The sequence below is a fragment of the Echinops telfairi genome, unplaced genomic scaffold (genome assembly GCF_000313985.2).
Source record: "Echinops telfairi isolate 266 unplaced genomic scaffold, ASM31398v2 ScPeMD7_12;HRSCAF=54, whole genome shotgun sequence".
NCBI lineage: Eukaryota > Metazoa > Chordata > Mammalia > Afrosoricida > Tenrecidae > Echinops > Echinops telfairi.
In genome coordinates this window covers 8,741,059-8,762,554 of record NW_022103909.1, presented here as the reverse complement: position 1 = coordinate 8,762,554, position 21,496 = coordinate 8,741,059, and the positions used below count along the sequence as shown (strand labels likewise).

The 21,496-nt window shown below is 43.2% G+C and overlaps 1 protein-coding gene across 3 annotated transcripts in view; it reads left to right on the top strand.

Annotated features, from left to right (window-relative positions):
• Window positions 1–21,496, top strand: part of ANO6 (anoctamin 6) — a 207,447-nt gene that overhangs the window by 126,179 nt on the left and 59,772 nt on the right. For all 3 annotated transcript variants that reach the window (XM_045287264.1, XM_030884742.2, XM_045287263.1), the window contains exons 4-7: window positions 10,152–10,217; window positions 11,163–11,450; window positions 11,667–11,780; window positions 14,550–14,665. In XM_045287264.1, coding sequence (XP_045143199.1) covers window positions 10,152–10,217; window positions 11,163–11,450; window positions 11,667–11,780; window positions 14,550–14,665 — 584 coding nt within the window. The remainder of the gene's footprint in view (window positions 1–10,151; window positions 10,218–11,162; window positions 11,451–11,666; window positions 11,781–14,549; window positions 14,666–21,496) is intronic.

Sequence of the window (21,496 nt, the reverse complement as noted above, 5' to 3'; positions counted from 1 at the left end):
TCCACACATCGCAGAATTCACCTGTGATATGTGATTTCCAGTCACTTTCTGGATCTGTATAATTGTCACCACAATCCATTTTCATTGTCCCCCTAAAGTGCCTTGGGCTGTTTGCAGTCAGTCCTTACCCCCCAACCTCCAGCCAACCAGTGATCTGCTTTTTGTCTCTGAAATATGCCTTTTCAGGAAATTTCCTATACATGGAATCATGCTATATGCAGTCATGCCATGCGGCTTCTTTCACATACATGTTTTTAAGGGAGCATATATCAGTATATTGCCTAGTTGAATGATAGTCTGTTGCATTTGATCACCAATCTATTCCTAAACCAACTGCTGGCAAGATACATGGAATTACCACGGTTCACATAGATCAGTCAAGTTCGACCTATTTCTTTTGAGCCACATGATCACCTGACACCCAGAAAAGGGGCAGGCTTCTCTTCATGAAGAAGGAGAGGATGGCTGTTTGGTTGGCATCCAGCATCACCTGTTGCAATACACAGGCACGTAGAGTAAATGGACTTGAGCCATACTGTGAAGAGCAGAGATGTTTGGTGTAAAGCAAATCCCCATGTCAGTCTCCATCTCCTTCAGCTCCTTTCTCTTGGCACATACTTCCGTCTTCCTCTGGCTAAAGCTGCTACCAAGTGACGGAGTTTATGTTAACATTTCTTTTGTCTGAGACCTGCCTCCCTTCAGACAGATGTTTTCATGACCAAGTCGTGGTATCATTCAGATGATGATACCGAGGGCGGAGGGATGTAGGTAATACAAAAGCAGCGCAAGTTAGTCTTGAATATATTTTGCTTATTTATTTATTCTTGTTATTGGAATACTTTCCTAGGGGTGGATAGAAAATTTAATTCCTCGGATATAATGGAAAGCTTACACAAGGGCGCTTCACAAATTTCGTGGGGAAAAAATAGAATGAACAGATACTAGACTTTTCCCACAAGCCCCCTTTTATACACAGAGATTTGTATTTCATGTCTGACCTTAAGAAAGTGTGTACAGAAAAGCCTAGGCAATGGAGACCACTGAAAAGATTTTTTTTCTTTTAATTAGTGACAACACAACTATATGCGGACTTCCAAACAGTGTGGGGGTTGGATTGGTTACAGATCCTTTAAGCATTTAACCTGTTGTCCACTGTCACATGTGACCAGGTCCTGGCTAGACCGGTGTGCCTTAAAACCGGATGAGGGGGGTTTGGAAACGTTTCACAGTTCTGGGGAAATGAACATATTCTTTAGTGAGGTTTGGTCAGGATGTCCCTGGAGCTCTTATACAGGTTCGTTTAAGTTTTAACAGGTTGTTTTGTTGTTGGAAGGAAAGTTCCCTGATGCCACAGAGATTAAGCACTTCACTGCTAACCAAAGGTTCAGTGAACCCAAACCCACCAGCCGCTGCTCAGGACAAAGCGGTAGCAGGCTCAGACTGCAGGCTCAGAAGCCGGGCTGGGCCGTTTCACTCTGTCCCGCAGAGCCGCTGTGAGTTAGAAATGGCAGGATGGCAATTAGTTTTTGTTTTTCAGTTTTTTGTTTTTTGTTTTGGAGTGGAGAGAGGTTCTCAGAGCACTTTAAATTGTATCTTGTCATCGATTGTGTCCAAGAGTTTATTGATCTTTAGAGGTTCTATCTAGTAACCTTCCTAAGTATTGTTTTGTTTTTAATTCTAAGGTTTTCTCTGAAGAAGACCTTTGTCTACTCATGATGGCAGTTTTATTCTTCCTTTCCCATCTTTATGCTTTTTTTCTTTTTTCATGTCCAAGGGCAACATGTGTAAGACTTCTTGAATAAAGGCACTAACTAGTAGTCATCATTGCCGTGTTTCTGAGATTTTAATGGGAATATGTCTATAAATTCACCCTGAACTAGCACACTTGCTGTAAGTGTTCAGTAGAAAGCATTTTAAAAATGCCTTCTTATTTCTAGATTGCTCAGAGTTTGATTACAGGTTAAATTGTATCAAATGCTTTATTTTTATCTATGGGGGTGATAAGCATGGCTTGTTCCTCATTGAGCTTAACGTGCATTAAGTTTATAGTTATTTATTGTTAATGTAATTAAAATACGGATAATCCAAAAAACATTCATTGTTGGTGTTAACATTGTAATGCATCATTTTTATAGTTCTTAGCTTCCTAATTATATTTATGTTAACCCTAGGCTTACATTATTATTGATTTATTTATAATGGATTGAGAAGTATTTGAAGCCAAATACATAGATGATAAAACTAATTAGTCAAGGAAGTAAAAATGAAAATGTAACAGTCAAATATAAAAGGAGGACAAGAAAGAAGAAAATGTTCTAAAATTGATTGTGGTAACGATTGTACAGCTCCTCTGGTGAGATTGAATTATTGAATTGTATGATGTGTGCATTATGTCCCATAAAGCTATTTTTAAAAGAATAACATGAAAATAAAATATAGCAGATAAAAATAAAATATAACTGTCAAAAATGAAAGTATTATATCAGGCTTGTAAACAAAATATTTATTATGAAGCATAAGATCTTGCTCAGAAGTTAAAGCTCAGCTTTAACTTCATGACTTCAAGCTTCCTGTAGCCAGAGAAAATAGGGGTTTTTATCCAAATCACCCCAAATTTCAACAAAATGAAAGTTTTTATTCAAAATAAATATAATGCTATGATGTGAGGACTCTTTGGAGAAAAATTGATCGATGAGCCCTTATATAGGGGAGCCATGACTGAGGAGACCTAAAAGTGTGCATCTCCTTTAATCTGAAGAAATCAAGGGATGAGAAAAGAGGGGCACAAGGAAGTGTGCAGTGTAAAAAGATTACCTGGGAATGACATGTTTGCTTCAGGAAATCTATAAAATGGGAAATGAAGCCTCGAATTAGACTTACTATTCCAACCATTAGTGACCCTATGAGGTAGTTTCGAACTGCACCTGTGCGTTTCCAAGGCTGTAAATGTTTAGGAAAGACAAAAACCTCATCTTTCTCCAGCAGAGATTGGTGGGTTTGAACTGGTGACCTTGCAGTTAGCAGTCTAATGTAGACTTCACCAGGTCACAAGGGCTCCTTAGGCTCACATTAGGATCTCCTATTAGGATGAGTTCTTTGGAACCAGTGTTGGGTGCTTTTATCTTCCCAGTTAACTTTTGTACATCTTCTACCTTTGGTTTTAAGGAATGAAATTCGGTCTAACTGGTGGTGGACAAGTTGGGCTGCTAACCGGAAGGTCGGTAGTTCAAAACTGCCAGTCACTCACTGAAAGGGAAAAGACAAGGCTTTCTACGCCCGAAAAGAGTTAGAGTCTCAGAAACCCACAGGGCAGGTCTACCTTGTCCTGTAGGGTTGCTGTGAGTCGAAATTGCCTCAAAGGCCTTTGAGTTTGATTTTTGGTTTTAATTCTCTAAAATTTCAGACTGAGACGGTGAACGAGCTCATCTTTGTATTTTTATCTACTTTCTTCCTTTACACCCTACTTGATTATACTAAGATTGTAGGTTACAAGGAATAAATTGAATTCAAATCAGCAGTTTCAAAGTACAGCTATGAAATGTGTTGCTGGTATAAGCATGTTTGTTTTGTTTTTGAATATTCAACATGAAAGCAATGAATCCAAATCTTACCTCTTATTTCCAAAATAGGAAATGTCCTTGGCCCAATTCTTAAAAGCAGATGGACAAACAAGAGCATAGTAAAGCCCTGAGAAATAAAATCGAATTCTTCCATTTCTCCCCACGAAGCTCTGAGCAACATAGTCTAAAAGACGTGGAGGAGGATTAGGAAACCACGGTTTCCTGACTGGTCCTTCTGAGAGCTGGTCTTGGGTTTGAATGAAGATGCTACTTTAGTTGTTATCTCACTTTTTGAAAAGCTGGTCTTGGGAATTGAGAACAACCCAACCATGTTGAATTAAAATTACAAAAGAACAACTGTGCATGCCCAGGTGTGTACACAGGAAAGATGGTTCATAAAAACACGTGTCTTGAGCTCATCAGAAGCTCAGAAGCATCAGGTGGCTTGTTAACAATAGACGGCCCAGGCCCTGGCCCTGGCCCAGGCTTCTCCCTCCCATCCAGTCAGTTCCACCCCAGAGGGACTCTGTCTGCGTGGGACAGACTAGGACTGCCCCGGGCCTAACTCTTTACCGGAGCAGAAACTCCCGCTTTTCTTTCTCAAAGCAGCGGCTGACCTTGGAGTTAGCATTCTCAGCAAATGCAGACCGTGCAATTAGCGGCCAGGGCACCTTGCTGAGTCAGAATGGCCGGAGGCGTGGCTTAGGAACCTACATTGTAAGGGAGCTAAGTTCTTTGGGTAAGCAAATTTGGAAACTACATCACTTAAATGTTTACAGTGGTTATCTTAACATTGGATTTTGGATACCCACCCACCCCCATCTCTGAAATGTTCAGTTTCCCAAATTACCTACAATGAATATTTTTTTCGTTTTCAATTCAAGCAAAAACGTCAATTTAAAGGAAAAGGTTCGAAGTGGACATCAGCTAAAGATTCCCTTTCGGTGTCCGCTTATGTAAAAAGCTCGTGTTTTCCTGCCCTTCAGTGAGCCCACACGACCCACTGGGGTTGATTCCTCATCAGAAGGGTCGGCAAAAATGAAATAGTTTTAAACGTTTAATTCACCAGCAAGCGAACATAGATTAAATGATTTAGTCTGCTTATCAGATCTCCTCGAGCACATGCTACAGAACTAATAAATGGCACTTCAAGTAATTAGACAATAATTCTTGGCAGAGTGACGTACCTTTGACTGACTTCTCACGCATCTCCGTGGCTTTCCGGAGCCTGGCGAATCGAAAACACAGTGATGGCCTTCAGTCAGTGCTTTGCCTAAAAGCGTTTCAAGACTATTTGAGATTTTTGTGTGTATATATTTAATTAATCCCAATTGATTTGTGCTTTATTATTGTCACAGTGCATCCCATAATTTTAGTCCTTAAACATTGCAACCCCTGCTTTTTATGCAGAAAAAGCTGGGTGGCTTGAGGAAAATAGTAGGTATTAATATTTGCAATCAGCGTAACTGCTATATAATTTACAAGCCAGTCCTTCACAACAATGACTTTATTAAGCCAAATGAGATGTGTAATCCAAGGTGCTTAGGGACAAAGAGCTACCTTAATAATGTCCTGTCTGTCCTTTGTGATTTTGATTGCTTCATTCTTTATTTCCCTGAAAGGTTTATTAACCTTTCAAAAGAGGTAGAGAAAAAATTCTGGTTTCTGGGGTAAGATAGGTGCCTTGTTCTTTTGCACTTTGAGGTCCCAGTCTTAGTCTCGAAACACCCCAGACGTGTACCATTCAGGCATTGTCTGCAAGGCTTTGTGATCTACCGAGTTCCTCCAAAAAAGGTCCGTCATTTGAGCTTGACTGGAAATAGGCTACCAGAGAGACTTGGGTGCAACGCTGAGGGAATGTGCTTCTCTGGATATGTAGAAATGGACAGTGCAATGTCACTGGTGACTGAGCTGTTTTCAGAGCCATTGAGTCTCATTTCATCATTGGTGCTGCCAACGATAAATCACTGACTACAGAACGTCATTTAGATTCTCCTGTGGAATGTTTTCCAACCAAGGCACAGATCATTGTTAGTCAGTGTGTGACCACAGATCTTCACGCATTGATTCAGCAAATATTTATTGAGCGATGGCTGTGTCAGGTCATGTGCAGTATTAATTAGCTCTCCTTTTAGCATGGAAGACAACTCTCCCAAATATATTTTTTAAAATCCCAAGAACAGTGTTACTTATCCAAGTGTATATGCCGCGGAGAAGTGAAGAAAATGCTTTCATGTTAACCACTTAAGCAGTCATGTCTTGAGTCACATTCTGCATGTGTGCCAGGCTGCCAAAGCCAGCATATGCCAATTAGCTACCGGACAAATCAAGAAAGCTGATTTGCCCCCTTTGTGAACTACATCAATGGTTCTTTGTGAATTGCCGTGCGAAAGGAAAATAGTTAAGAGCTGTCTTATTAAATGACACCAAGGTGATGTATGAACATGCTTAAGCAAATAAAAATGCCCTCTTTGAGTCAACTATTTAAGTATTTATAGTGAATGGTAAAATAGAAGGCATTGTGAGCCAACTCCAAGGTCTACCAGTTACCTTGAGAGAGATCAGGTAAATATCTCGGGAGTTCTTTGTAGAGAACCAGATATGAACTGAAACAGAATAAATTAGTATACTCTTGTGGAGGGCAGTGTGGTAATACAAGTTAAAGAATTGAAAATTACATCAAGTCTCTGACTGAACCACTCTGCTTCTAGGACTTTACCCCAGGAAGTAATAATGGACGCGCAAAGATTGTTCTACCAGGGCTTTCATAATAGTGAAAAATTAGAAACAACCTAGATATCCAACCATTTGAGATTGGTGAAATAAATTACAGTTCATCGCTATGATAGATGAACTCTATTATCAAATCATTAAAATGAGCTGGAAGAGAAGCACGTCGACTCTCTCCTGCATGTACATTGTTCATGTGTGCTGAGCACTCTCCCCAGTAAGAACACACCGAAAGATGTGCCCAGGTCCTTCAGAAAATGAGAAGGCTGCATCTGTTCATTGGGAGTCAACAGAAATGGTCAGAGGAGCCGGGCGTTCAGGGCCAGGATGGAAACCAACAAAGGAAAGGGGCCGAGTGACTCAGCCTTATCATTCATTTCAGAGTATCCCAATGAAATGGCCCGCAATAGCTCAGAGGACTGGAGAGGTCGTTAGATGCCTGGTAAGGAGGCAGAGTGGGCTGGGGTTACCTGTTCTCTTCCAATGCTTGCTACTAAGGAGAGAGGAACGGCTTAGACCTACAGGGTAGATACATTTTGTTTTGTTTTAAGCAAAAAGGACGTTGAGTGCAGTCGTGATGGAGGAAGAAGTTACTAATTAACAATGAGTAGCATTACTGTAGAGCTTTCTTGTGGCAAGAAAGCATTTGGTAGAATGCAAGTCCTTGGGTCCCATGAAGATGATGAGGACTTGAGATCTCAATTTAGGAACCCCCCAAAGATGGAATCATCCCTACCTTGTACTACTCAGCATGTAATGGTTGATTCAACCAAGAGGAGAATAGTTTGATGACTAAATTGCCTTTCTATAGAGCATAGAGCTAGTTTATTCTGAGCCCTCTGGACCTTAGCCCCTTTCCTCATTAAATTAGACTCTGAAGTGGCTGAGAGTCACTTCACCCCCTGCATTCTCCGAGCTACTGGGTACAAACACACCAGGTGTGGAGTGGAGCTGCCTCTCTCCTCTCCATCCACACCTACAATGAGATCATTGTGATGCCAGTCCCCCAGCTACTGATAAAGGAGGAAAAGGGGAGCCCCCAGGAGTTCATGGTGAGTAGTGCTAGCCCAGGAAGTGGGTATCCAGCTTGAGGAGCGCCTTGGAAAGGGGGGCCCAGCCTCCTGGAGGTTGGTGAGGGGCCAGAAAGAACATGGCTGTGCGTGCATGAGGGTGAGCCGAACTGGGATGGCATTCTAACAAAAATGGGGGCCATGAATTGGTATTAACACCATTTTGTGTATCCTCCCTCAGCCCCAAGCACTTAAACTTCAAGATACCCACAAACAACAAGAAAAGCTCCTCTTTTGAGTGATTTCCCCCATAGTGGCCAACTAAATGAGTGTTTGTCTACAGGAGGGAAAATCCTTGGGCCCGAGCCTTTGCATCCCTAGGTGTGAAATCTTTCCTAAGTATCAACCATTTATTAAATAAATAGAAATAAAGCAGTATTCTTTATATATATATATACCTCTGCAAAATATGTTGGGAGTTCTACTTGGACTCAGATGTCTTTGGTTAAATACCAGTTGCATGTAGTCACCTGGGATGGCCAGGTAGGAGGTGGAAAAGTGGGAGCGTTGCTTATAAGACACTGAGCTCCTGTCATGGGTTGTGGGGAAATTTGCCAACAGATCATGATGATAATTGAACAATATCAGCGAATGGTACCTGTGAAGAAAGTTGAAATGACAAATGTTTGTTAAATATATGTTTTGAAGTACTCGATCCCTTAGCCTTTTTAAATGGCATCCTCTACTTGGCGTTTATCATTAGTTGGCACCACATATACGTGGTGCCTTCTGCATCCGGACATGGTGCATAGCACAGCAGCTGGACACCCACTGCCCCTTCAGGTCAGCCAGTGTTCTCTAGGGAAAGTGATCTGACTTCCAGGCCACCTTCCTGTGTTACTCAGACCTAGGACCCAGTCATCCTGCTCTTCCTTGAGCTGTTTGATGATGCTTGTCATCCGGCTTTTTCAGTGTTCTAGAAGGGAGGGAGGGTCCAATTGCGTCTGTCACTACTAGTCATCGGGATTCTAGTCTATGCACTTTACAGTTTAACTTACCCTATGAGAACTTTCAAAGGCAAACAATGAGGGAAACGACGTACAGAGTGTTTCGTTCCCTGCCAAGAGTCACAGAGCTAATTTATAAGGGAACCAGAATGTGAACCGAGACAGTATCATTTCAGAGCCCCTGTTCTTGATAAGAGTCCTAGGAACTCTGGTGGCATAGTGATTATGCATTGGGCTGCTAACTCTAAGGTCAGCAGTTTGAAACCATCAGCTGTTCCGAGGGAGAAAGATGACCCATGAATTTGTAATAAATCCAATTAGCACAGTTTTGTGTCCTCCCATCCCCACCACTTTACACACACACACACACACACACACATACACACGCATAAGCATAAGCACTTAAACTTTAAAATACCCACAAGCTACAAACAAAGCTCCTCTTTTAAGCAATCCCCCATGCTTGCCAACTAAACAAGTGTTTGTCTACAGGGGGAAAAATCCTGGACCTGAGCCTTTGCATCCCTAGGTGTGAAATTTCCCCCCATGAAATCTTACTCCCATGAAAAGCTAGTCTTGGAAACCCATAGGGGCAGTTCTACCCTGTCCTATAGGGTCATGTGAGTCGGCATCCACTTGCTGGCAGAGTGAGTGAATAAGCTCGTGAGCGAGGGGCTCTGAGTCAGAATGGACTTGTGGCAGGAGTGTGAATTGGAGTGAGCGGAATGGGTTCAGCAATTTGAAACCATGAGCCTCTGCTCGCCTCCTGAGTGAGAGCCCAGGAAACCCCCAGGGGCAGCTCTGCCCTCTCCTCTAGGGGCGCTGTGACTTGGAATTCACTCAGTAGCAATGAGGTTGTTGTTCGTCTTAATTTATATCCACCCATTTCACTTTTTCATAAATGCAGTAAGACTGTATCATCATCAAAAGCCCTCTTTTAAAAAGGTCCAGCAAGTCTCTATCTGAATATGCTTCCCTTTATAACCAGTGAACAGTTGGTGCCAGATCGTCTGTTCTGGAGCCCCTGGTAGCACAGACGGTAAGACACTCGGCGGCCTGCCAAAAGGCTGGAGCTTCCAGTCCACCAAGAGACCCCTCAGCCATTGTGAACCTTGTGAAGCACAGCTCTGCTCCACATGAGTCCCAGTCGATGCAGTTGCTGCTGGGTTTTCAACGTACTTTTCCATGGCCATGTAATGCGCCACGGAACACGCACATGAGTCTTATCCATCCATTTGTTTCCAGATTCTGTAGCTCTCCATGTTCACAGCTGCCTGTACATGTTGATCTTTGAGGGAGAAACCCCGTTTTGAATTTTGCCAAAATGAGTTGTGTGTTTGCATTGAACTTGGTCAAGGCATGCAGAGATGGAATGCGCACATCCAGTCATAGAACCGTTCGAACATCTAGAGTGGAAACACAAATTTAAATCTGGGATGTTAGTTCTAAGCTTGGATGAATTTTGGAAAGTGACTTCAGTGAGGGGAGGTCTGAAAGCTCCCTTCATATGCAAAACCTCTTGAGCCAGGAAAGCCCTGGGAATGTGCCACGGCAAAAATTGTGACGTGCCTACAATGGTCCAGAGCTCCTCGGGGGCACCAAGGGCCTTCCAGAGTGCTGATGGAGTCCAAGTGCGCTAGCAACGTTGTCCCGGAGAACTCAAATTCCCAGGAGTCTCCAGTCATGAGAGCAGCCTCTTCACTTTTGGTCCCATTTGAGCAGCTGGGTCTGGTCGTCAGGTCCAAACTGGTTTGGGTCTATTACTCTTTTCGAAACAAAGCTCTGGATTGTGCTGCCCTGGGTCAGACCAAAGACCTAACATATAGTCTCGTTTCCTCTAACAGAGAAAAAGGCAAGTGTACGAATCCAATCTCATCTGTGATGGCCTGCAGTTGGAAGCAACAAGATCTGTAAGTATTGGCCGGCTGGCTGCCCTTCTTTGGAGCCTGCAGGCCCCTGGCAATGCTGACGGCATGCGAAACAGGCAACTGGGCCACACCTGGGTTCTGACTCTCGGGGAGCAAGCTATGAAAATCTGCGCTGCAGAATATATGCTGACTTCTGATGGAAGCCAGCAGGGTTTTTTTTTTTTTAATGTCGCCAAAGATTTTAATAATAAATATTTGTCCAAAAGATTATGCAGTCTTCTCGCTAGAATCTTCAAATTTTTATTACTATATAAGCAATAGAGTTATGTTATACAATTAGGATATGTAAAAACAGTCAGTGTAGAAGTCATCAGTACTGTAATTTCCTAGAAATAACCGAGTAGTACTTTTAAATGTCTTTCCCTCAGATATGTTCGTATACATTTCCCCCTTTTAAAAAGTAAAATAATTTCAGTTTTGCAATTTGCTTTTTTTCCCTGACAACACGGTGAATATCTCTGTATCAGTAAATGTCATTCTTTCGTATCTCCTCTGTGATCAACATGCTGTTGAAGACAGATAATAAATGAAGCATTCATTTTTCTAGGTTTACAAAATTAAAAACTTATTAAAACAAATAGCACTACAAGGAATACCCTGGTGCTTTTATTTGTAGTCACTAATTTGCATGCAGTGCTGAATAAGTTGACAAATTTGGTTTCCTTCAATTAACGCATTAATAGTTTCATAAAAGAGCCCTGATACAGATTTGAATTTCTCAGTAACTCAACCAAGAAGTTATCTTTAAGATAAAAATTTATGGTAGCTTGTAAATCTGTTTTTTTTATTACATTTTCACTTTTACTGGAGTGTGTGTACATGTCTGTTGTTCCTTTTTGGACAACAGACAGCATAAGTAGAATCTGTATTTTACAACTGTGAAATTGTCAGCTTGGGGTCTGCTGTGTTTCTGTTCTTCCAATATAGGTTTTGGATGACAAACTTGTGTTTGTAAAAGTGCATGCACCCTGGGAGGTGTTATGTACATATGCTGAGTTAATGCACATCAAATTGCCTCTGAAGCCCAATGACCTTAAAACCCAGTTCTCAGCCTTGGATGGTTTCAACTGGCTTACCAAAGTCCTCAAAGTAGATGAGACGCTCATCAAGCCGGAGCAGGAGTTTTTCACAGCCCCATTTGAGAAGAACCGGATGAATGATTTTTATATTCACGATAGAGACACCTTCTTCAATCCAGCCACCAGAAGCCGCATTGTAAGTCTAATCCTAAAGTAGTTGCTGTCTTGGGGTGATTTGGAACCTGCTGTTGATTAATTAGTGGTTTTGTTTGGTTGGTTTATTTTTGTTTTAAAAAGCTGCAAAAAAGGAAAAAGAGACATATGCTTACATGACTGCTACAGTAGTAAGCAATGAATAAGTATAGTTACACCGTGTGAACCATACCCACACTCTGTTTTGGAATCCCTTCAGGTTCACTTCATCCTCTCTCGGGTCACGTACCAAGTACGGGACAACATCAACAAGTTTGGGATTAACAAGCTTGTGAGCTCCGGCATCTACAAGGCAGCTTTCCCTCTCCACGATGTAAGTCAAATGGCAGAAGTGAAATAAAACGCTCAGTGTATACTCTGGTCTTGACAGGAGTGAAGTGCTAACCCTCTTGACCTTGAGAATCCCGCTTGCTAAAATGAAGATGCTATACTGCGAGGTGGTGCACTCCCTTAGGGCAGGAACCTGGTTGCTTTCTTCACGGTTCAGTCTCCTCTCCAGCGTTGAGAAAGAAGGTGCTCAGCTTCAAGAAGTGGATGAATGAATGGGTGGATGGATGGATGGATGAATGGATGGATGGATGGATGAATAGCATTTCTCCCACATCTAAAGTGTGAAGCACTATAGATTACTCTTTTTATTTTTATCCTTTTAAAACAATATTATTGACATTTAATTCACTTAGCATACAATCCAATAGTTCATGCGATTTAAAGGAATTGTGCAACCACGTTCACAATTTTACAGCATTTCCTCTTCTCTTGTACTTGCTATTGTTAGCTTCACATTTCCCCCAACCTCCCTTGCCATAATACTAGGAAACGGTGAATCCACTTATTATTTCTTTAGATTTACCTCTCCTGAATTTCATACCCAGAAAAGCATACAGGAGTAGGGGTAGGGGGTGGGAGGGACAAAACCCAGCAACAATAACAAAATAAAACAGGAAAACCTCAATCGAAAATAAAGCAGAAAATATTTAAAAATAGAATAAATTTAAAATGGACCAAAAGGGAGAACAAATGAGAAGGTGTTAAATATTAACCTCACTGCATATGCACGAATCCAATTTCTGATCCACTCTGCCTGCTAGCAAAGCTATTCATCTCACTGGTTAATGTTCAAAGGGGATTCACCGGAGGCTTAATCCATGTGTAGACCCTGCAAATGGATTTGGGACTTCCACTGTCACCCATAACCTTCTGCAAACTGGGGGCTCAGAATTTAAGCTCTAATACCGAGTCTAGATTATTCTTTAAAAGCATAGAGTCTGGCACTAGAATACCTGCCCAACCAGTGTCTAGCTAGGTGATTTGAAAAGTATTTAATTTCTCCATTCCTCAGTTTTATCATCAATAAAATAGATATCATAATAGTGCTTTTAACACATGGAATTGTCATGAGGATAACTTAAATCAATCCAGTTAAAGAGTTAAGCCTAGCACTCGCATAGAATGAGTATTTTGATTGCCTCAGATGTCCAGGGTTCCTTGAATGACTATAGAAGATAATATAAAATTAAGACCCAAATTAAACCCACTGCCATCGAGTCAATTCCGACTTAGAACAACCCTGTAGGGCAGGGTAGAACTGCCCTTGTCGTTTTCCGACACTAACTCTTTATGGGAGGAGAAAGCCTTGCCTTTGTCCCATATACTTGCAGGTGGTTTTAAACTGCTAAGAGAAGCAGAAGAATTCTGGATAAATCCTCTTGCACATAGAGAAATCGAGAACCAGGAAGCTGAGTGGGGGAAGCGCATGCTGAGCCCCTGGCTATGAGACCCAGCATAGCCGTCCAGCTGACAGTCTACCTGTTTTAAATGGGTTCCCCAGCAAAACCACAGATGACATGAATTTAGAGGATACTGGCTGACAGTTGTGATGAGTATTAGCCTGGATTGCCATGGCTCTATAATATTTCAATGATTTTGCCTATACCCAAAACTTTCCCTTTAAAAGCCCACTGCCATAAAGTCAATTCTGACTCATGACCCTACACAGGGTTCCCAAGACTGTCCTGTTGTCTTTTATATCACAGCCAGCTTCATCTTTTGCCCACTGAGCAGCTGGTGGGTTTGAACTGCAGACCTTGTGGTTACCAGTCCAAGACCTAACTCACTGTGCCACCAGGAATCCCTTGTAATTGCAGTGGTCTCCTATCTAGGTTATGGTATCATCCTGTGGGACAATTGGAAAGAGGTGGCTGGGTGAGGTTCAGGGATCCTAGAAGGCTAGTTATTGTCTGATGTTATTGAGTCCATTGTGATGCATAGTGACCCCATGTGGTAACGTAGAACTGCCATAGGGGTTTCTAGGCTGTGATATTGATGGAAATAAAGCAACTGGTGGGCTTGGACCGCCAACTTTTCGGTTAACTGTTATACCATCGGGTCTCCTTATTCTGAAGCTTGGCTGGGTGGCAAGTCTGGTGGTTTTGAACTACTGACCTTTTGGATCACAGCCCATAATCACTCTGCTGCCAGGGCACCAGTTGTAGTACAAAGCGAAGGGAAAATGATTCGAAGGAGATATACGTGATTTAATTTATGCAGAGATGGGAAATTTTCATTGTTTCTTGAATAGGCTAAATGTATAGGCATAGCCCTGAGCTTCTTTATTTTTTATATATATTGCTACAAAATAACTGCTTAATTAGGGGATAGAGAGGCCTGGGCTTAGCATTGACCCAGCCATGAGCCAGCCAAGGCCCAGGTTCCCCCAGATGCCCATAGAAGAGCTGGGACAGTCACATATTCCTCCATCCCAATGATTTGGGCAACCCCAGCTTCCCTGGTTTAGGCCTGGGCTCTTGTAGGGATCCTGCATCCCTTGTGCACCCACCAAGCACTTACTGTGCCAGCCAGGATTATACCAGCCGACACTCCTCACCCCACATCTGCAAATGGCTTCAACAATGGAAGTAGTAGTACCCTTGGTTCAGAGTCACTAAGGTGGTATTTTTGTTCCTTTCACCCACGTCACAAACGACTAGGAAGTATCGGCACCAACGTGAACACAATTTTCACAAACAGACTTGCAAAAACATGACTAGTTTGATGCTCACCGGTCCCCTCTGCTCCTCAGTGCAACTTCGGCCACCAGTCAGAGGACCCTACCTGCCCTAGTGAACGGTACCTTCTGTACAGGGAATGGGCCCATCCTCGAAGCATCTATAAGAAGCAGCCGTTGGACCTTATCAGGTGAGTTGTAACTAGCGAACAGGTGGAAGCATCCATACGCTTGTGCTTGTGAGCTTCTAAGTTTCGGCGGACCCCAGAGGGAGGTGCCACAGAGGTTTAGAGACCCAACGGCTTTGGGGGGCATTGCTCAGCTAGAGGCACCCCCTTACCTGCCCTCCCGATAGAGGGGAGCTTCAGAGCATGCACTTCTCAGACATAATGCAACACAGTGAGACCCTAGGAGGCTGTCTCCAAGACACCTCAGCAAACACCGTTGTCCATGACTGTCCAGTAGTTTCTGAAGGGTCATGAATGAGTGAGGGAAAAGAATCCATGCAGTACCAGCCTGCATGCTGGCACTTCACATTTTAAAGTGAATCCGCTAGGGCCCTTATTTTTCACTTGTATAGGACAGTTCTAGAAGGATCTAACCTTTGGTGTGCTCATGATTTTGAGGTCTTGTCAAACTCTTTGATACTAGAGTTGGTTAGCATTCAACAGTAAGTTTAGTTATCACTGAGCTGTTGGGTAAAATAAACTTCCTAAGAGAGTTGGTTATAGTTTATATCTTTGAGTTTACTTTTCTACTGTAAACATAGTGACAAGTATGACTCCTGGAACGAATTTATTCTCGTGTAAAGGTTCTCTCTCGACAGACCTTAAAACCATTACAGCTAAACTGTTAAAGATTGTAGGGGAGTGCTTGTCACCTTTCAAAGTTTGAAGCAGAACCTCAACCCTGTAATGACACAATAGGGAGAAAACGTAGGTTATGTGTGTGCAGACCCTATACAGCTGTATGCTGTCAGTTACTCAGATCCCACACGTGCTAGTGTGGCGACTCTGCTCACCCCCAATATCACCAGTGCTCCCCGCACAGGTGGGATCGTGTACACATGTGAACAGCCAGCAGCAGGTGGGAGTCACTAGATACGCACGTGCCCGGCTGAGGCTGAGTGGGCCATGTTCTCCTTGTTGCTGCTCCTGTACTGGAAACAAGCGTGCAGTCAGCTGTCGTTAACTGCCCGCTTTCTCCCAGTTTTGTGAGTGACTCTACTGTTTAAAACGGCCCCAAAGCACCACACTGACATGCTCCCCAGTGTTCCTAAGGGCAGATGGGCTAGAATGTCCCTTAGGGGGAAAACTATGTGTGGATAAGCTTCAGTTTCAGGCAAGAGCTCTAGTGCCCAGGGCCACAATGCCAGTGCTAATGAAGCAAAAACACATACAAAATAAGGGGTGTTTGAAGAGACACACGAGTAAAACAAGCTTCATATGAATCCATGTGTGCAACTATTGTGACCAGAAACCTAATTCCCTTCCCCACTACTTGAATGTCCACTGCCACGTTATGAACCATGACAGCCAGGAAGCCTGGGGACTGCATATAAACATGCGGCATGTTTGCTGTGCCTGCTACTTATCTACCAAGACTGACTCAGGGTTTACTCTGATGTCAACCCTCTTCCAGCATCCCTGTCATTTGAATAAGACGTATAGTTAATGCTCGAGAGAGTCGGAAAATCAAGAAAACGAAAGCACACGAGCGATGACTTCAGATCAAATGAAGCCCACAGCAGAGTGCTGGGGTGGGGGAGGAGACGTCGAGGGGGCCGGAGGGGACAGATGAGCTGAGACGCAGATAGTGAAGCCAACCCGACTTCTATCAGTCATTGCTGACTCACAGCCATCCTACCGAGGGTCATGAGATGGCGAATCTTTCCAGAGCAGCACCCTCCACTTGCCCTCGTGGAGTGGTTGGTGGGTTTGAACTGCTGACCTTGGGGTTAGTAGCCAATACTTACCCTGCAGCTATACCAGAGCATCTTGTATAGTAAAAAAGAAAATAATTTGAGGAGGAAGAAGCTCTGCTAGGGTGGGTTCTGTGTTGAGCTGCTAACTGCGAGGCCAATAGTTTGAAACCACTGGTGCTGCTCGGGAGCAAGGTGAGGCTTTCTGCTCTCATCGAGAGTTACAGTGTTGGAAACCCACAGGAGCAGTTCTACCCTGTCCAATGGGATCCCTGTGCGTGCGAATCGGCACAAAGGTGGTGGGTTTGGTTTGAGTTGAACCTGAGGGTTTGAAAGAAGCCATTCTAGGCCGAGGGCCAGTGTATACAACGGCCCTGAGGCACAAATACATTTGGCACGTTTGAGGAGATGCCAGAAGACCAGTACTGATGAGAAATAGAATGAGAAGACAGGAAGTTAGAGAGTTAGCAGTTGCCAGGTAAGGAAATGATCATTTAAGTGCAATAAAATATTTCTTAGGTACCTCATCCTGCAGTCACAGACACACACACAAAATACCACAGATGAGTGACTAAATAATAAAAATGTATTTTCTCACATTTCTGGAAGCTGAAAGTTCAAGTCACAGGCTTAGCCATTTTGATTTCTTCTGTGGGTCTCTTCGAGCTTCTTTGCTCGGAGACGAGTTCTCACCTGCCACCTGCCCGCCCTCTTTGTGTGGCTCTGTGTCCAGTTTGCTCTTTTTATAGGATACCACTCAGAAATGATTCGATTTAGGATCCACCTGTGGTAATAATTTCTTTTATCGGAATTAATACCAAACTAAACCCAAGAAGTTGGAGATTGAAAAGTTCCAAAAGTCCAGTCTTGCAAGATGAGAGTCTGCCCCACTTTCCACCCATTCGTCTGTGGAGCCTCTCCCCTCAGGGCTCTGGTTCTGTGAATCAGTGCAGTGTCCCCACGAACTCAGGGAAATGGGAGGAAATGTCTCCCATGGTGGGGGGAGCAGTTCAGTCCAAAGTGCAAAGGTCAGGTAGGGGTAATCCTGGGGCCGGAGGATACACTCCACTCCTGGCTCTTGCCAGTGATGAGATCAAAGCCCCAGTTTCTCAGTGGACGGATTTAATACACAGCAGGATGGGAATCCTGTCCACGGTTACTCACAGGCAAATCCTGCCAGTATGTTCTCAAACCTTCTTATGAGACCCATGTAGGGAAAGGTTGTTTGGTGGGAATTACATGGTGCAATCAAATCTCATTCCAATGTAATAATCTAGTCTTCCCCCCTGGACTGTGTCTGATTTGTGCATATATTAACTGGGCCCTCAGGGAAGAGGTTTCCAAGAGGCATCGACCGTCTACTGATCTTAGTCAGCCAGGCTTTCCCCCCAGGCCACTCCAGAAACAGTTTTCTTTCTCCTTTCAACTGTCACATATAATTCCTTAGATCCACTCTAAGTAATAGTAACTAAGATATCGTTCAACAAACACCCTCTACTAAGGTCACATCTCAATCTTGTCCCATTCCTGTTTGTTAGCAGATAATGCCCTCCAAAGTGGGACAGAGGCACAGGGTGTATGAAATCCAGAATTGCTCTGCATCTCATAAGGGATCAGGGTTGGAAGGACCATTTTCAATCAGTATAACTTACCATCTACTCTAGTGATGACCTTATTAACATAACAGAAGAAAGCCCTGTTTCCAAACTGAGAGACATTCACAGGTACAAGAGTTAGCACTTTTGCATTTCTTTATGGGAGTGTAATTGAATTGATAATAAGGATAATAAAAGCAATAATAAAATCAATAATAAAAATCATGATATTTTAAGCACACAATTTTTCATCTTGTTTGCACTTGCAAAGATAATGTGGAGAATGGATCGCAGGGTTGTACAGGGTCCTGTGATTCAGAACGGATTTGATGGCAGAGATAAGTGGCAGGACAGGAAGCAGCAGTGAGTTAGGGAGCAGGCTTTTTGAGAGGTGCAGGGGGGAGATTGTGGGAACAGAGGCCTTGGGATGCCTTTGGAGAGTAGATACAACAGGGTCAGCATGGACTAGAATTGAAGGGTGAGTAGAAGAGAATCAAGTTATCCTTAAGTCTAGGTAGGCACTGTGCAGGTGCCCATTAATAAAACCTTTGACCATAATAATGAGGCTTTTTAAACACCTCAATAGTTATTTAGGTCTCTACTTTATCACAGGAGATTTCAAACATAAACTAATAATTCCGTAATATCAAATAACCAGTGTTCAGATTTCCCTGCTAATCTCAAAATCATTTTTTTGGTAGATACTTTGTTGTGTTGTTACAATCCCGATCTAAACCAGGTCCAGATGTCGCAACTACTAGGCCTCTCAGATTTCTCAGCTTGCCCCCCTTTTTTCTTGCTATTGTTTAAGAGTTTCCTCATTCTCTGTTTCGCTGATTCCAATTTTTCCTGTGCCGCTGAACATATGCCAGTGTTTCCTTTTAAATAAGGATTCTGATCACTCTCATAGGGGTTTGGTCTGATGCAGAACTAGTGTTTTTGACCAGAGTACTGTATATTTTCAGGTCTACTGACATTCCTGGGTGGTGATTGGTCACCTTATAGGTAACTCCTGCGTGCCCTCTAATGTCATGGAAATACGCCCTCACTTGGAAGCCGTGAGGAGACGGGTGGTGCCATGGTTGGAGCCCTCCCTGCACACTGAAAGGTTGTTGGTTACTTTGTGGCAAAGGTGTGGCCTGTCATCTGATTGACAGCCTCGGAAACCCTGTGCGGCCAGGTCTACTCTTTCCTCTGGGCTTGCCATGAGTCAGAATCAATGCTGGCCGTGGGTTGAAATGATTGACTGAGCCCATGTTTGCAATTCTTCTTGACAGTCACCTTTACTGGCTGCACACACAGCTTTAAAGTTGGAGGGAATGTCTGACCCAAGGACCGTATAAAGCCCATGAAATCACCCAATCCCCGCTAACATCACATGCCTCACCAAGAGAAGCTGTGCCAGCCATCACATTCCAAACCAAACTCAATTTCAACAAGGCAGTGTCAACTCATAGTGGCCCCACAGGACAGGGTCGAACTGCCCCTGTGAGTTTCTGAGATGGTCACTTCTTACTAGGCAGCAGAAAGCCCGTCCTTCTCCCACTCCCACAGAGTGGCTGGTGGTTTCAGTCTGTTGAGATCACAACCCAATGCATAACCACTATGCCAGCAGGATGGTCTGAGGATGATGTTATAAAGATCCTATTGGCCCTTGGCAGCAAAAAGGTTCCCCGAGTCTGTTTACGTCATTGAAAGACCTCAGTCTAGTCTCTCCCTAAAGTAAGGCTAAATAAGAACCAGGTACCCCTCCTATGACTTACCTGCAAATGCTGAAAACCTCAGGAACCGATCTCATTTGGAACCTGGGGACAGTCTGTGCCTCTGTCAGGAGACATCTAAGAAAGTGAACATGGCAAATGCTAGAACGTATCAGAGACGGGTTCGTTTTCTGCATCCTCTCAAAGACAGAAAGTAGGCAAGCGCTGGAAAAATAAGGCACCTCACGGAGTCGCAGCTCACAGACTTCCCGTGTCTGGTTTTCTCCCTTGTGATGACAGCGACCATTAATGGTCATTGTTTAGAGTCATCATTTCATATCACTCATTGCCAATGGGTGCTCCCCTAGCGCCTTCATTTATTAGTTGGATTACTTTCAAAATGTGATACTTTCATTAACTCTTTGAGGGCCCTATAGAAACAGATTTTAAAATAGAGGGTTTTTACCTCTAAATACTTGAGTTTAACACTCGTGTTAAAATTTCCTTTAATTGGTACCCTTTATGATAAACCTATCACAGATGGCGGAGAGAAAGGTGTGATGGATTCTTAATGATTCTTCATATTTTTTGGAAAAGAAAGCAATCATCCACTATTTTAAGTATTTTGCTAATTGTTCCCAACCGGCTGCTGGTCCACATGTTTCTTCCCTTCGTTGCTTCCCATCTGCAGCCTCCTCAGCATCCATTCTCTGAAGCCTCTCTCTGTGATTCACAGGGAGGACCAGCAGGGAACATCGGGGCTTTCCAAAATGCAAGCCAGACAGAAAAGAGCAACTTGGAGGAAGCAGACATTGCACAGAATAAAAAGAAAACATTGCCTCCCCTCAAGCCTCTCATTAGTACCCACAGAATCATAAAAATGATGTTGGATCCATAAAACAAGGATTCTGTTTTAGTAGCCTTGTGAAACTAAAAGTGTAATTGAACAGAAATATCGTATCGAAATGTTGGAAAATAAAAGGGAAGAAATGATGCAGAAGTTAGAGTCAAAAAAAGATAAATTGATAGAAAAATGAAAGATGGGAAAGGTAAGAAAACTTAGTGTCCCAGAAGGTCCACTGAACAAATAACAGGTGCCCCAGAAACAGAACAAGAGTTGTAGAGAGGCAATCTGAGACATACTTCCAGAGCACCCCTGAGCAACGTGAGTTCCCAGGTAGAAAGAGCCCATCGAATGCACCGCTTAAAGCATAAACGAAAAAGCCCCACTGCTGTTGACTCCTGGTGACCCCATACAGGGCTTCTGACACTACATCTTGATGGGAGCAGATGGCCTCATTTTCTCCCATGGAGTGACTAGTGGGTTTGAACTGCCGACCTTACAGTTAGCAGCCTAATATCTCACCTCCAGCACCACCAGGGCTCTTTGAGTGCCCTGTATAGAGGATGAAAATAGAGCCATCAAGTCACTAAAATATGAAACCTCAACACACCGGAGACAAAAAGAAAATGTGCTTCCAAGGGTTCGTGGGGGGGCGGGGAGGTGGGGGGGAGAGGGGGGGAGAAAAAAGAGGAGCTGATACCAAGGGCTCAAGTAGAAAGAAAATGCTTTGACAACGATGACGGCAACATATGTACAAATGTGCTTGAGACAATGGACCTATCTATGTATGGATTGTGATAAGAGTTGTATGATCTCCCAAATAAAATGATTTTAAAAAAGAAAACAAAATGTACCTCCAGAGGAAAAATTATCATCATGTAAAACATCGAGACTCAAGATGGTGTTGATCTACTCAACACTGTAAGCTACAAAAAAAAGAGGAATAACTGAAGTTCTTTATT